Here is a 16,608-nt window from a genome sequence, read left to right on the forward strand (position 1 = left end):
GTGGGTGTGTCCCAGTTTGTGTGTCTCTGTGTGCACAGGTCTGCATGAATATGCACAACCTTTATATGTTTCTCTATTTCTCCACCCTTGGAATTTAGGGGTCTGTTTTTTGACCTCAGGATTTACCTGTATAATAGTTTCATGGAGGTGTAAGTGCTTTATTTTGGAAGCCCCACTTTCAACAGCACAGTTCTTTGCCTGTGTAGTCACATTTGTCTATACATTTGTATGCCTTGAGCAGATTATAAGTTTGTGGCAATATCTGGTCTCATCTCCAGAGTTATGTGTACTGTCTGCCTCTAGAATATTAGTTATTCGGCTTGTAGCATTCCACTTGTCAAAATAGGAAAAATGAAATCAGAGGTTTCTGGATGTATGTGTGTGTGTGTGTGTGTGTGTGTGTGTGTCTGTGTGTGTGTGTGTGTGGTTGGGTAAGCTCTTTGGCCTAGGCTCTTGACAGCATAACAGGTTTGAATGCAGATCCAGCCCTCCTGATTGAAAAAAGTGAGCCAGGGAACCCTTTATCTGGGTGCTTAGCTTCTGTTGTCCTGGGCACACAATTCCAAGTTTCTGAAGCTGAAGAAGATCCAAATATGTAGAATTCAGAAAGTGTCCTTCCAGGGCTGGGGTAGTACAGGACACAGCCTGAGTTCATATAATCCTAAACCTCGATGTTCATTGGGTTCTATCTTCCTGGGGCCAGCCCCTACTTCAGGCCAAATCCATTTTATGAAAACTTGAAGATAAAGGAGAAAGAGGTCATGTCATTACTGCACAACTTAGACACAAAGAACATTGAACATCGTGAGAAATTTCAGGAGCTCAAGAAGGAGATTAACTTCTATTGGTAAGTACTGGTCAGAAGGGCCCATCACTTGTGGAATATCCATTGCTGCCTCTCTTTGTTCCGGACTGGAGAGCCTGCAGCTCTGGGTCCATGTCTTCTGCTGTTTAAATATCACTGTGTCGTGGGTCTTTTGGACTCAGTTTCAGTTCCATAAGAGACTGTGACTCATCACCACAGTGTCTATGCATCTTTAGAAGGCTCTGGATAGAACTATACTGATTCAGGCATCAGAGTGTTATTAGGCCGACCTGGGCCTCTGGGGTCATACCAGGTTTAACAAAGCTCAATGTGTGGACCACATGGTTAGCATGACCTTCTCTTGGTTCTACTGTCCTCTTGTGATTGTTTACTGCCTACTAATTGATGTTGCCCCGGTGCATTGGGCTTTCATGGATAGTTGTAGATCCCTTGTTCTTTTGGAGAGACATGGACTCTTATTGGTGCTTGGGTCACAGAAACAATTTATTCTTCCCTGGATTGGCCGTTTGCTGTTTGTGCAGCAGCCTTACATGTATGGAGATGTATTCTATGAAGTCTTTATGGGTATCTGGGTCCTGGTGGAGTTTGTGGGATTTGGCAGTTGGAATGGGAGGAAGAGGCCTCAGGATCTTACTATGCAGAGTGTGTTTCCAGCAACCTGCACAGCTGGCTCCTGATGGACCAGGCATGTATGAAGAAGAAGTTGGTCACATTGAAGCAGGAGTGCAAGGAGTTACAGCGATATTTGTTTGAGTTGAACCCGAATGATGAAGAAGAACAGGAGATGACCAGCAACCTCCAGACCCAGCAAAATGTGGTAGGAACAAGCAGCTGAGTCAGATTAACAATGTCTGATACCATTTGCCTATTGGATACATCTTTGCTTCCCCTATCATCTTTCTAATCTCCCCACACCCAATCAGTCACCCATCTCATGTGATAGAGTTATTCATTGCTCTGTCTATGCACAAGTATTCTGGGATGTTAACCACTTTTCAGAAGCTGAATTATGGGCAATTATACTTCTCTGCCCTTTTTGAAACTGCAGTCCAGAAATGGTGACAGAGGAATAACACATCACATGACTGCATCTCCCTATCACAGATTGGATGCTATGAAGAGTTTGAACGAGTTCTTGGTCATGTGACAAAGGTCATACAGGGGTCATGTGATGGTTGGAAGCACCTTGTAGGGATAAGAACCAAGTGCAAATGGCAAATGAGTCCTGGTCATTGGCTTTGATCTGGGTATCATGTGGCCTTCTCCTTTCTTCCTGCACCCCAATTAGGTCTCTCCCCATTTCCCTATTCTTGGTTTGCACTGGTAGATTCTGAGGAGCAGCTTGTTCTCCCACAGTACTGTGAGGGTTGCTGGTGATGTTCCCCATCCTGCATAGATATCAGCAATGATTTCAGTGAAAAGATCAGTGCTGTCTGTCCAATGCAGCTGAGGGGAAAGAAGGCAGCAACTTGACAGCTGGTATGCGTGTCCCCACCAAATCAGTGTCTTAATAGCTGCCTTCTTCTCCCAGGTCTCAGGAACTGCAGGAGACATGGAATAGGACTGATCCCAGGAAGACAGCCCCCTGAGGAATGAGTTTCTCTCTCAGGAGTTCCCTGTGACGACAATCCTCACAGTCAAAGACTTTTTGGGGGAATATTCTTCTTCTCAGATAATTTCCTCAATGTATAGAGACCCTACATTTATGTATCCGTATGCCAGCCTGTCTGGTTGAGGTCTTTCTCCTTTCTCATACCGACAACACCATTTGAGAGACAACTGAGGGGACTGCCTTGACGTCTTGTCCTAGAGGAGAAACAGCACTACAACTGTGTTTCTAAATGTTCATTAAGAAAATGCTGTTAAGAAATGTTTTTGGTTATGATTTTCATTGAAGTTTTCTTTTTGTTATTTCATAGTTATATATTCTTGTTACTGTTTTTCATTTTTATACCATTTTAGTTGTTCATTTTATGCCTGTTTTTTGTAAATTGTATTCCTTATGAATAAAAATTGATTTGTAACTCTTGACTCTTAAGACCATCTTATTCAAGGGTCCTTTCCACTCCTGTAGACTTAGAACTGACAGCTGGATATAGATCATTGCATGGTCCAGGCAGCATAGGTAAATAGGGAATTCAAAGCCACCAAGGGGTACACAGGGTGATGGTGTCTTTTGTGTGGATAATGTGACTTTTTTTATGGACACACACTTTATGATGTAATCACTGACATACTGTATCCATGCTGTCATGTATTCTGCTCATCCTAGTCTATATCAGTCTACAACACACATTCCTTATTGACTGTGTGCACCAGATATTGAGTAACACACACTCATGCCTGTAGAGCTGCAGAAAAAATGACAACTTTCACAAAGGAATATAGAATAATCCTAATCGAGAACCATGTGCCTCGGTTTTTCTTACAATACAGCATTAGTATTAAACCACAAAGATAATGACCATCAACGTCATTTTGGGAAATAGGTTTTTATAGGTGCTGTTTCACTTGATCATTCATATGCTGTGTTTTTTATTGTTGCTGATTATATTTATTTTTATCATTTAACTCAATGGATCTTTTTTTTTCAAATGTATGTCTGGGCCACTCCTGAGTGCATTTCCCTCATGATCCAAAAGAGGGAATAGCATTCCCCATTGTAGATGATTGTTAGGGACCATGTGGTTCTTCTGAGAGAGCAGCAGATGCTCTAACCTGGGAGTCATCACCACAGCTCCTGTAGGTAGCTTTTGTCCTTCCAGGGCATGTGCTGTACTAGGTGGACACGATCACCTTCAATTAAGGAGAGAGATCTCAGGAGATGTGTATGTACAGGTGGTTAAGCGGTCGCTGCTCAATGTGGTAGCCTGCTAGGCATCCACACCGGGCTCTGGTGCCTCCACTGCTCATTGTGCATTCAGGATCATCCTCCAGCATCACTCAGTTTCAATTCCAAACAGATCTTTCACTTACTATCGATGATTATATACATTAAGCACATCTGATGAAATACAGAAGAGACTAGCCTCCTTCTACAGGCCAACTTGACATAATGAATTCTTTTGATAGAAAGCAAGATAATTATCTTAATCTATGCAGGTCAGGGAGGACCTCAAGACCACCCATAGTGAATGCAGACTGCAGCTGTGACCACATGTTTCTTTTCCAGAGCACGTCTGTGCAATCCCAGAGCTTAGGTGGGACAGTTCATGTTTCACCTTTTACATGGAAATCTGTGATTGTATTGAGAAAGTATATGTTCCACGTGACTCATTTCCAATTTATGGAATTAAACTGACTTACTGAGAGTGGAGGTGACTCAGAGAGATAAAGTGCAGAAGACCTATCCAGTATGTCTGCAAACAGATGCTGTCTCATTAGGGCTTTTCAATGCTCAGCAGCTGGAGAAGCAAGGGAGAGGCATTGGTGACTCTCAAGCTGAGGTCCTCTAGTCATTATAAGCTGAGCATGACACAAAAAACGTCATAGGTATCACACTAGAATCTAGTAACAAGATTTAACCAACCTATCACATTAATGCTGTGTTTGGTGGTATTTTGGGCCCTCTTAGGACCTGGAAGAGGCTTGGGGTTTTCTAATCCTACTCATAATTTATTATCCTTCCCAACACTATGTGCTTTGTTCTGTTAATGCTAACAGCGCCATCCAATACCTAGGATATTTTCTACTGACATTTGTGACATGAGACAAAACAGTCCCTGTCATCCCTCACCTGAATAAACTTCCTTAGAGGACTGTGTAGTTGGAGGGTCCTTCTTTCCTCTCCAAGATCGAGAAACATTTCCAGTCTCCAGACAAGTGTGTCAGCCATTGTCCAGTGACTGTCTTGAGATGTCCACATTGTCAGCTGAGTGTCGTCATCCAGCCTGCCCTGTAATTGTTGTAGACGATTAATAGGGTTCCAGCCCTAGGATTTAATTCAGTGCTACAGTACTTGCCGAATACACTCAAAGCCCTAGCTACCACCCTAGTCCTGTGTGCTCTAGAGAAAGAAAATAAAGATCCCCATTGTCTATCAAGTTTCTCCTCCAATAGAAGGAGAATCTGCATCGGGTCTTTTAAGTAACTCTAAGCCCCAGCTTCCCCACAGCTCCCTCCATCGATTGCACTATTGGTGCATTTTCAGTAATGCTCACTTTATTTTTGGTGTGCAAAGAATATGCACCATGTAAGTAAAGTGTGTGTGTGTGTGTGTGTGTGTGTGTTCATCCATGAACTCACTATAAATTATTATCAAATGACCCAGAAGACCGTGGAGAAACCTGTCGATGTGCATGCAGAATTATGTTACTACCGTTCCATGGCACCTTGCAGGTAACACTGAAATAATGGGCTGCTTTAATAGAGCCTAAAACCAGGCTATGCATGGTTTTCGGTGAGATTGTGATGTGCAACACCACAACAGAGATCAGCAGAAGCTTCATTTTTTCCATGCTGCTGTTACCAAGTGAGGCAAAGCCTCATCCCATAGAGAGTCTGGTAGGATCTGATGAAAGGAGTAAACTCAGGGTTGAAATCAAGCCTTTAGAAACAAAGAGAAAAATACAAAGTCAAGGAAAGCAAGAGCTGTCTTTTTCTTTTCTTCCTCTTTTTTTTTTTTGAGAAGATCCACAAGAGAGACAACCCCTTCCTCAAACTAACAATGCACAAGAGAGACAATACATGAATTAAAAATCAGAAATGAAATGAGGGACATAAGAATAGACACCGAGCAAATTCCAAAATCATTAGTTCTTACTCCCGAGGACTTTACGCCAGAAAACTGGAATATTTATTCGATATTGTTGATTTTGTAGACAGATAACAATTACCAAAGTTAAATCCAGATCTGGGAAGGTATCTGAATAATACCCCTAAGAAAATAGATATACTCATTAAAGGTTGCATACATTATATATTATATTGCTTTCTTTTTGCATGATTAAACCCCTTCAAGGACAATTAGCTATGTTATAGAAAGTGTTACTTTTAAAACAAAAGGACAAAGAGAGAAATTGTGGAGTCACTGAGATACACTTCCCAGACAGGATCAAGGAAAGATGGCTGAGAGATGCAAGCAGGGGCTGGAACGCTGCCCTTGAGAAGGAAATGTTTTTCTCACTTTACCTTACACTATGCTGTACTGTGTCTGTTTTTTGTGGAAGCAGCTCTCATGCTCTCTGGGTTATGACAAGTAGATTGTGATACTAGGAAGAGGGGTGATTTGCTATACAGATATTTTAAGGAGAAGCCTTAGCTTACTCTCACTTCTTTGCCTAGTCTTGCCTCAGTCGTTCCTGGTATCATGGGAATAACGACCTTATTATATCTTGCCAAAAGGGAATGTGAGGTAATGCATATTCATGCCTATATAAGGGTTAATAAGCTTGTAGCTGCATGCAGTTGCATCTGCCTTTGCTCTGCATCCCCTGTGTCCTGGTTATTTGTGACCGTACCTGGGCCCCCAACGCACTAGCTGTTGACAAGCATCACCCTTCTCAGTGTTAGGTATATATTTTTTGAAATCTATGATGTGGAGGCGTATTACAGCAACAATATGAAATAGCAGGCTGGCATGTATGAAAATTGCTGTGTTTAAGCTAGGTGTGGGGACAAGTCCTCAAAAGGAGCTGTTAAGATGGGAAACAAATAATGCATTTGTTGCTGGAATTGAGTTGCCTCAGCTGTGTTGCTCTGCCTGCTCAGTGTCCATTCAACCTCACTCTGTTTCTACAGAGGAACTCAAGGTTTGCCCCAGCCGCCTGTGAGCTGTGATATGGGCAGAGAAAGGCCAGGACACAGTGGTGATTTCCCACTCCTCAGTTATGCTGAATTTTCCACTACTGTACTTGTATACACAAGTACAGTGTGGTCTGTTATTATAGATATTTGTCATTTCTTACAGAGGGCAACTATGATTGACTACACCCAATTTTATAAAAAACAAAACTCAGGAAACCTGGCCCTTGGCAGCAATGAATCAAGAAATATCTAGGATGGTGGGGCATGAATTCTGCCAAGCAATGAACTCAGATAGGTGGGGTTGTGAGGAAGATGTATAGTTGAATAGCCCAATAGATTCATGTTGTATCATCTTGATTTAATCTAAGGACAAAGAAGTGCAGTATCTCTGATGGCTTTCTTCTAACCCATGAAAGGTTCACTGGGGTTTGACCTCAGTTCTTCATTCTTCTTGCTGGGGCAGCAACACTCAGGGAAGCTTGAGATTGCCATAGGCACAGTATTAGGCTAGAAATGCTGAGTAGGTGATACTAAGTTGTTCAGATGGTGATACCCATTTCATTTGTTCTTAACGTGGACCTAAGGAAAGACAGATCAAGGTCCTTAGAATACAAAGATCATTTCCAGATTTTTTTCTACCTTTCCTGAATGAAAGACTGGTTGGCAGAGAATGGTAAAAATTCAAGAATTGGTAGATAATACTTTGAATGAAGGGTGGGTTTCTGTGCTGGTTTTAGACAGGTTCTCAATTACCCCATCTTGTTCTCTACGCTGCTCGTCAGGTTCACTTTGAGCTCAAATAAAGCTGCTTCTACTTTCCAACAGGTAGTCTTACAAAGGGGCCTCCAAGGACTGTGAGGACAGCATTAGCCAAAGAGAATTGAGGTGTGTAACCCACAACTATAGCTTTATCTGAAAGACCCTCAGACAGAGGAGACTCTCGCTCCAGTCCTGAGGACAATCACCACCCCATGAACACACAGGACTCAGTCTTGATGTAAAAACAAGAGGTTTACTTTGGGATACCAATGCACTGGGGCTCGACATGGTCCACACGCAGGAGGGATGTGAGGAGCCTCGAACAACAGAAATGTACAGTTTAAACAGTCATTTACGATCACACAGTTTCATTAGCTCAACTATTTCGGTGCCAAGAATACCTAGGCAGATGTTTCTCGTCCTGGGATAAGGCCGTAACCACATCAGTGTAGCTATTTCAGTAGGAAGGACGTCTGACTTGATATATATTTTCTTATCCTGGGGTTCCCAGGACAAGGACCAAGGATATCTGTCTTTGCAGGTGTTTCCCTTCTGGAGTTCCCAGGACAAGGCTATAGCGATGTCAGCCTATAGCACAGCTGCATTCAGTACCAAGGATATCTCACTTCTATAGTGGTCAGTCAGCTTCCCAGAGATGTTTCCTGTCTTGTAATTGCCCTGCAGTAAATATGTTCTATACCCTCTGTTCTTATGGTCAGGCAGCATCCTAGAGAGTGGGTGGGAATGTGCTTTCTGTACTTTCTGGTCTATTGTCTAACGTCTAGGGGCTAAAGGAGGGCCAGCTTAAAAGATTCTCATGCTTAAGAAATGGCTGTACTGATATCTAACGGAGATCTTTCATATCCACTTTCTTCCAAGTCTACCAGCCATCTCAGATTGTTGCTGTAATATGCCTGACAATCAAGGACACAGAAAAATAACTTGATACACAGCAAGGACATGGCAATCATATCCTGTGTCGTTATGTATGTTCTGGATGAGGTTTGTTAAAATGACAATATTGCACAAAGCTTTATATAGGACCCATCAAATTAGGGTCACTATGCACTGTCATAGCTAAAATGGCCTGGTCAGAAGTGACCACTGGATCACTCTTCTGTAACTTCACATGAGAGGCTTGTGCTTTTTGTGTTTTTTATTTTTGTGTTTTTTTCTTATTTATTTATTTATTTATTTATTTATTTATTTATTTATTGCTTTATATGTTGTCAGGAAGATAGTTCAAGTCATGGATCTGCCCCCAAAATCTGAGCTTTGCCACTAATACTGTAAACAGTATTAGTGTATGCATTCATTAAAATAACTGGTTTTTTTTTTTAGTAGGATAGATGCTTTTGTGTTTTGTGGGGTGATCCATGAAACAGGAGTGAAGATGCTTGTTTCTTACTCTGTCCACTGAGTTATGTCTCTAGGCTTGTCCTACTCCTTTGGCTGCATCCCCCCCCCACATTTGCTGACTATTTTATTTTTCAGATGAAATCACACGTTATAGCTTAGAGAGGCCTGTAAGCAATCCTACTTTGGTAACTTAAGTGCAAAGAGGAGAGCCCCACACTCAGCCTGAGGGTGCATTCACTGGTGGATCCAATATTTCAGTTTCCTCTGCTAACAGATCACCACATTGTTGCCAGGACCATAATGAATGCAATTCTTTCTCCTAAGGAATCTGGTGGCAACTGTCAAATGTTAAGCACAAAGCTTCAGGTTGTACCTATAACACACACCCACATTGCAACCTACCCTACAGGCTATTTCTGGGTGTGATTTCATGCACCTGCACATGATGAGACAGGAGACCTCTTTGGCTACTTATAGGAACTGGTGTGATTTCTCAGTAATCTTTAATGGGTAATATTGCTGACTGAGGAGAATTTGAGGTAGGATGAAACATTTCTGTGCAGGGATTGGGGAGGAAGCACTCATTTAGATACATAGCAATGACTTAGGTTTTTCCAATCAAGCCTAGAGCCAAATTTGGCTTTGGAAGCATGTGGTGCTCAGTGGCTATGCCACAGGGAAGTCCCCTGAAAAGGGTCCATAAGCTTTTGCTCAGTACAGGGAGAACATTAGCAGGGAGGCAAAGTCTGTTATCCATGACATCAGCCGTCCCTTCGTGGACATTCTATTGTCTCCTAGAGAGACCTTGGAATCTCTGTGATGTCACCAGTATCGTTGTGACAACCAATTCCCTTCTTTTTCTCTTAGTGTCCAAAGGATATATCCACAGACATGTTTGCCCGTCTTTGTAGGCGCTTTGGGAGAGTTGATGTTGATCGAGAAGAGTCTAGAGTGAAGCAAACGAAACCTAAAGGTAATGATGGACACAGGACATGGGGAATGTGGAGTAAGTTCTGGGCAGTGTATGTTGAGCTTCCTGTCAGGAGTGAGTGTGGGGGCCTTCACCTGTCCTTTATAGCAATGGGCCACAACCACTGGAACATCTCCACAGATATTGAATTCCATGATTATCACAATTCCTGAAAGTCAAGGTTTTCACATCATTAGTTTCTCCATAACCACATGGAGGATATGGCAAAGCCTATGCTATTATTGGGTGAACTTCTAGTCTTTACTTTTACAGTGCAATCATTATGTTAAATTGATATAATAACACCATAAGTATAATGACCATAAGTCATGGAGGGTATAACTTTTCTGAATTAAACAGGGCATCAATGTACTTCACTTTCATTGCTTCTTTCAATTCAGTGACTATCTGACAGTAGTAAGAGGGAGAGAATTGTGCTCCTGGCCATGACCTTATATTCTTAGAACTCCTCTGAATACCTCTGGCTGACGGGGCCAATCTTACCTTCATACATTAGAGGTTCTGTGTGGCAGATATTTTTCTACAGTAGCCAACTATATGGGGCAGGTAGAGAAAGAGCCTGTAACCTACTGGCACTTCTGGGGCATTTGTCATTTCAGTAGGGGGAATTAATAAGTCTGTTGACCATGTCCTCCCCCTACATGAATTTTTAATGCAAAGTTATTGGATGAGAGTAACAGTGTAGGATATCTGAGTATCCCTGATCAATCAAGTCATTGTGGATGCTGAATTGATGATCTGACTTCTGAAACCAGAGGGGTGAGGGTCCTGAAACCAGGTTGTAGCCTGCGTACCTGATAATAATCCTGGAGAAGGCATCTCTCTGGTACTTGTAAGCCTGTGTGGGCGGGCATAGGGAACACCTGGCTGCTTACATCTCTTGGTCTCTATATAGTAGTGGGGGAACTGTGATCCACTTAGGATGCCTCTTACACATAGACCAAACTCCTTGCAGTGACACTGGCTTCCAAGCATGTTCTCCTGTTTGGACCTCACTGTGGTCTGTGTATGCTCTATGCATTCGCCCCATGTGGGTTCACTTGTGTTATTCTACCTACAGAGGCCTGCAGACAGACGTCATCCCCTGAAAATGTCCTAAACAAGGTGCAGGCCAACGAGGAAGAGGAGAGGCTGAATAGAGAACTGGAGCTAACTACCAAGGAGAGAAATGAGCTGACAGATCGCCTCCTTTATGTGACAGGTGGATCCATGAGCAAGAGGTATGCATTGCTCCAAACAAACGACCTTGTTCTAAACCTCATCTCCCATAGAGAGGAGATTCAGAACCTGACCCTTAGTGAGGAGTGAGTTTGGAAATGGACTCTCTGATTCCACCTGTTGAAAATCTGAACTTGTGATCTGAGTGAAGAATTCAGGGATAACGTCACTGGAGCATGAGTTCCCAGTGTACAATTGGAAAGCCCTTGACAGGTGGCAGTTTGCAAGGTTCTAGGTGCTGTGAGTTTGTGGACAGTGTTTGTACTTGCTAGGAAGGTGACTGAACGCTATCATCTCATGGCAGCACCCTTAGGTAACAGGTCCCACATTGTTCATCTCCATGCTTAACTAGAAGGCCTGAGGCTCAGGCCTGTTCCTTCTTGTCTGTGTGCCTTAAACACTGAGACAGTAATGGTGCATACATTTCTACTGATTCTCATTGTGCTCTTTCCATATTTGTCTCTCTTTCTCATTCTCTGAGTCTGTTTACTTTTCTTTTCTTGTGGGTGTGTCCCAGTTTGTGTGTCTGTGTGTTCACAGGTCTGCATGCATATGTACAACTTTTATATGTTTCTATGTCCCCTGTCCCTTGGAATTTAGGGGTCTGTTTTTTGACCTCAGGATATACCTGTATAATAGTTTCATGGAGGTGTAAGTGCTTTATTTTGGAAGCCCCACTTTCAACAGTACAGTTCTTTGCCTGTGTGGTCACATTTGTCTATACACTTGTATGCCTTGGGCAGAATATAAGTTTGTGGCAATATCTGGTCTTATCTCCAGAATTATGTGTACTGTCTGCCTCTAGAATATTAGTTATTCGGCTTGTAGCATTCCACTTGTCAAAACAGGAAAAATGAAATCAGAGGTTTCTGGATGTGTGTGTGTGTGTGTGTTTGTGTGTGTGTGTGTGTGGTTGGGTAAGCTCTGTGGCCTAGGCTCTTGACAGCATAACAGGTTTGAATGTAGATCCAGCCCTCCTGATTGAAAAAAGTGAGCCAGGGAACCCTTTATCTGGGTGCTTAGCTTCTGTTGTCCTGGGCACACAATTCCAAGTTTCTGAAGCTGAAGAAGATCCAAATATGTAGAATTCAGAAAGTGTCCTTCCAGGGCTGGGGTAGTACAGGACACAGACTGAGTTCATATAGTCCTAAACCTCGATGTTCATTGGGTTCTATCTTCCTGGGGCCAGCCCCTACTTCAGGCCAAATCCATTTTATGAAAACTTGAAGATAAAGGAGAAAGAGGTCATTTCATTACTGCACAACTTAGACACAAAGAACATTGAACATCGTGAGAAATTTCAGGAGCTCAAGAAGGAGATTAACTTCTATCGGTAAGTACTGGTCAGAAGGGCCCATCACTTGTGGAATATCCATTGCTGCCTCTCTTTGTTCTGGACTGGAGAGCCTGCAGCTCTGGGTCCATGACTTCTGCTGTTTAAATATCACTGTGCCGTGGGTCTTTTGGACTCAGATTCAGTTCCATAAGAGACTGTCAGATATCACCACAGTGTCTATGCATCTTTAGAAGGCTCTGGATAGAACTATACTGATTCAGGCATCAGAGTGTTATTAGGCCGACCTGGGCCTCTGGGGTCATATCAGGTTTAACAAAGCTCAATGTGTGGACCACATGGTTAGCATGACCTCCCTTGGTTCTACTGTCCTCTTGTGGTTGTTTACTGCCTACTAATTGATGTTGCCCCGATGCATTGGGCTTTCATGGATAGTTGTAGATCCCTTGTTCTTTTGGAGAGACATGGACTGTTAGGTGCTTGGGTCACAGAAACAATTTATTCTTCCCTGGATTGGCCGTTTGCTGTTTGTGGAGCAGCCTTACATGTATGGAGATGTATTCTATGAAGTCTTTATGGGTATCTGGGTCCTGGTGGAGTTTGTGGGATTTGGCAGTTGGAATGGGAGGAAGAGGCTACAGGATCTTACTATGCAGAGTGTGTTTCCAGCAACCTGCACAGCCGGCTCCTGATGGACCAGGCATGTATGAAGAAGAAGTTGGTCACATTGAAGCAGGAGTGCAAGGAGTTACAGCGATATTTGTTTGAGTTGAACCCGAATGATGAAGAGGAACAGGAGAAAACCAGCAACCTCCAGACCCAGCAAAATGTGGTAGGAACAAGCAGCTGAGTCAGATTAACAATGTCTGATACCATTTGCCTATTGGATACATCTTTGTTTACCCTATCACCTTTCTAATCTCCCCACACCCAGTCAGTCACCCACCTCATGTGATAGAGTTATTCATTGCTCTGTCTATGCACAAGTATTCTGGGATATTAACCACTTTTCAGAAACTGAATTATGGGCAATTATACTTCTCTGCCCTTTTTGAAACTGCAGTCCAGAAATGGTGACAGAGGAATAACATATCACATGACTGAAGGCAGCAACTTGACAGCTGGTATGCGTGTCCCCACCATATCCGTGTCTTAATAGCTGCCTTCTTCTCCCAGGTCTCAGGAACTGCAGGAGACATGGCATAGGACGGATCCCAGGAAGACAGCCCCCTAAGGAATGAGTTTCTCTCTCAGGAGTTCCCTGTGACGACAATCCTCACAGTCAAAGACTTTTTGTGGGTGAATATTCTTCTTCTCAGATAATTTCCTCAATGTTTAGAGACCCTACATTTATGTATCCGTATGCCAGCCTGTCTGGTTGAGGTCTTTCTCCTTTCTCATACCGACAACACAATTTGAGAGACATCTGAGGAGACAGCCTTGACGTCTTGTCCTAGAGGAGAAACAGCACTACAACTGTGTTTCTAAATGTTCATTAAGAAAATGCTGTTAAGAAATGTTTTTGGTTATGATTTTCATTGAAGTTTTCTTTTTGTTATTTCATAGTTATATATTCTTGTTACTGTTTTTCATTTTTTATACCATTTTAGTTGTTCATTTTATGCCTGTTTTTTGTAAATTGTATTCCTTATGAATAAAAATTGATTTGTAACTCTTGACTCTTAAGACCATCTTATTCAAGGGTCCTTTGCACTCCTGTAGACTTAGATCTGACAACTGGATATGGATCTTTGCATGGTCCAGGCAGCATGGGTAAATAGGGAATTCAAAGCCACCAAGGGGTACACAGGGTGATAGTGTCTTTTGTGTGGATAATGTGACTTTTTTTATGGACACACACTTTATGATGTAATCACTGACATACTGTATCCATGCTCTCATGTATTCTGCTCATCCTAGTCTATATCAGTCTACAACACACATTCCTTATTGACTGTGTGCACCAGATATTGAGTAACACACACTCATGCCTGTAGAGCTGCAGAAAAAATGACAACTTTCACAAAGGAATATAGAATAATCCTAATGGAGAACCATGTGCCTCAGTTTTTCTTACAATACAGCATTAGTATTAAACCAGAAAGATAATGACCATCAACGTCATTTTGGGAAATAGGTTTTTATAGGTGCTGTTTCACTTGATCATTCATATGCTGTGTTTTTTATTGTTGCTGATTATATTTATTTTTATCATTTAACTCAATGGATCTTTTTTTTTCAAATGTATGTCTGGGCCACTCCTGAGTGCATTTCCCTCATGATCCAAAAGAGGGAATAGCATTCCCCATTGTAGATGATTGTTAGGGTCCATGTGGTTCTTCTGAGAGAGCAGCAGATGCTCTAACCTGTGAGCCATCACCACAGCTCCTGTAGGTAGCTTTTGTCCTTCCAGGGCATGTGCTGTACTAGGTGGACACGATCACCTCCCATTAAGGAGAGAGATCTCAGTAGATTTGTATGTACAGGTGGTTGAGGGGTGCCTGCTCAATGTGGTAGGCTGCTAGGCATCCACACCGGGCTCTGGTGCCTCCACTGCTCATTGTGCATTCAGCATCATCCTCCAGCATCACTCAGTTTCAATTCCAAACAGATCTTTCACTTACTATCGATGATTATATACATTAAGCACATCTGATAAAATACTGAAGAGACTAGCCTCCTTCTACAGGCCAACTTGGCATAATGAATTCTTTTGATAGAAAGCAAGATAATTATCTTAATCTATGCAGTTTAGGGAGGTCCTCAAGAGCATCCATAGTGAATGCAGACTGCAGCTGTGACCACATGTTTCTTTTGCAGAGCAGGTCTGTGCAAGCCCAGAACTTAGGTGGGACAGTTCATGTTTCACCTTTTACATGGAAATCTGTGATTGTATTGAGAAAGTATATGTTCCACGTGACTCATTTCCAATTTATGGAATTAAACTGACTTACTGTGAGTGGAGGTGACTCAGAGAGATAAAGTGAAGAAGAATAATCCAGTATGTCTGCAAACAGATGCTGTCTCATTAGGGCTTTTCAATGCTCAGCAGCTGGAGAAGCAAGGGAGAGGCATTGGTGACTCTCAAGCTTAGGTCCTCTAGTCATTATAAGCTGAGCATGACACAAAAAGGGTCATAGGTATCACACTAGAATCTAGTAACTAGATTTAACCAACCTATCACATTAATGCTGTGTTTGGTGGTATTTTTTGCTCTCTTAGGACCTGGAAGAGGCTTGGGGTTTTCTAATCCTACTCATAATTTATTATCCTTCCCAACACTATGGGCTTTGTTCTGTTAATGCTAACAGCGGCATCCAATACCTAGGATACTTTCTACTGACATGTGTGACGTGAGACAAAACAGTCCCTGTCATCCCTCACCTGAATAAACTTCCTTAGAGGACAGTGTAGTTGGAGGGTCCTTCTTTCCTCTCCAAGATCGAGAAACATTTCCAGTCTTCAGACAAGTGTGTCAGCCATTGTCCAGTGACTGTCTAGAGATGTCCACATTGTCAGCTGAGTGAGGGCAGGGCAGGGCAGGGCAGGGGATTGGGGCAGGTTTAACAAAGCTCAATGTGTGGACCACATGGTTTGCATGACCTCCCTTGGTTCTATTGTCCTCTTGAGGTTATTTGCCGCCTACTAATTGATGTTGCCCCGATGCATTGGGCTCTCATGGGTAGTTGTAGATCACTTGTTCTTTTGGACAGACATGGACTCTTATTCGGGCTTGGGTCACAGAAACAATTTATTCTTCCCTGGATTGGCCTTTTGCTGTTTGTGCAGCAGCCTTACATGTATGGAGATGTATTCTATGAAGTCTTTATGGGTATCTGGGTCCTGGTGGAGTTTGTGGGATTTGGCAGTTGGAATGGGAGGAAGAGGCTTCAGGATCTTACTATGCAGAGTGTGTTTCCAGCAACCTGCACAGCCGGCTCCTGATGGACCAGGCATGTATGAAGAAGAAGTTGGTCACATTGAAGCAGGAGAGCAAGGAGTTACAGCGATATTTGTTTGAGTTGAACCCAAAGGATGAAGACGAACAGGAGAAGACCAGCAACCTCCAGACCCAGCAAAATGTGGTAGGAACAAGCAGCTGAGTCAGATTAACAATGTCTGATACCATTTGCCTATTGGATACGTCTTTGCTTCCCCTATCACCTTTCTAATCTCCCCACACCCAGTCAGTCACCCACCTCATGTGATAGAGTTATTCATTGCTCTGTCTATGCACAAGTATTCTGGGATGTTAACCACTCTTCAGAAACTGAATTATGGGCAATTATACTTCTCTGCCCTTTTTGAAACTGCAGTCCAGAAATGGTGACAGAGGAATAACATATCACATGACTGCATCTCCCTATCACAGATTGGATGCTATGAAGAGTTTTGAACGAGTTCTTGGTTGTGTGA

General features: G+C 42.6%; 2 protein-coding genes across 2 annotated transcripts; both read left to right on the forward strand.

Annotated features, from left to right (window-relative positions):
• The first annotated feature begins 427 nt into the window (after positions 1-427).
• LOC134483440 (disks large homolog 5-like) lies at positions 428-2,644 on the forward strand. Its single transcript, XM_063278707.1, has 3 exons — positions 428-847; positions 1,481-1,643; positions 2,358-2,644. The coding sequence occupies exons 1-3, from the start codon at positions 672-674 to the stop codon at positions 2,385-2,387; spliced, it is 369 nt and encodes a 122-aa protein (XP_063134777.1). The 5' UTR covers positions 428-671; the 3' UTR covers positions 2,388-2,644.
• A 6,899-nt stretch (positions 2,645-9,543) lies between these two features.
• Positions 9,544-13,656, forward strand: LOC134483237 (disks large homolog 5-like). The gene is made up of 5 exons (XM_063278526.1): positions 9,544-9,662; positions 10,741-10,900; positions 12,088-12,231; positions 12,862-13,024; positions 13,369-13,656. The coding sequence occupies exons 1-5, from the start codon at positions 9,581-9,583 to the stop codon at positions 13,396-13,398; spliced, it is 579 nt and encodes a 192-aa protein (XP_063134596.1). The 5' UTR covers positions 9,544-9,580; the 3' UTR covers positions 13,399-13,656.
• Positions 13,657-16,608: the final 2,952 nt, after the last annotated feature.

The sequence above is a fragment of the Rattus norvegicus genome, chromosome 19, assembly GCF_036323735.1.
Source record: "Rattus norvegicus strain BN/NHsdMcwi chromosome 19, GRCr8, whole genome shotgun sequence".
Classification (NCBI taxonomy): domain Eukaryota; kingdom Metazoa; phylum Chordata; class Mammalia; order Rodentia; family Muridae; genus Rattus; species Rattus norvegicus.

Coding starts and splice junctions, on each gene's coding strand:
- LOC134483440 (XM_063278707.1), top strand. CDS start 672: ATGTTCATTGGGTTCTATCTTCCTGGGGCCAGCCCCTACTTCAGGCCA. Junction 848..1,480: donor AAGGAGATTAACTTCTATTG/GTAAGTACTGGT, acceptor GTGTGTTTCCAG/CAACCTGCACAGCTGGCTCC. Junction 1,644..2,357: donor TCCAGACCCAGCAAAATGTG/GTAGGAACAAGC, acceptor TTCTTCTCCCAG/GTCTCAGGAACTGCAGGAGA.
- LOC134483237 (XM_063278526.1), top strand. CDS start 9,581: ATGTTTGCCCGTCTTTGTAGGCGCTTTGGGAGAGTTGATGTTGATCGA. Junction 10,901..12,087: donor GGTGGATCCATGAGCAAGAG/GTATGCATTGCT, acceptor TCCTGGGGCCAG/CCCCTACTTCAGGCCAAATC. Junction 12,232..12,861: donor AAGGAGATTAACTTCTATCG/GTAAGTACTGGT, acceptor GTGTGTTTCCAG/CAACCTGCACAGCCGGCTCC.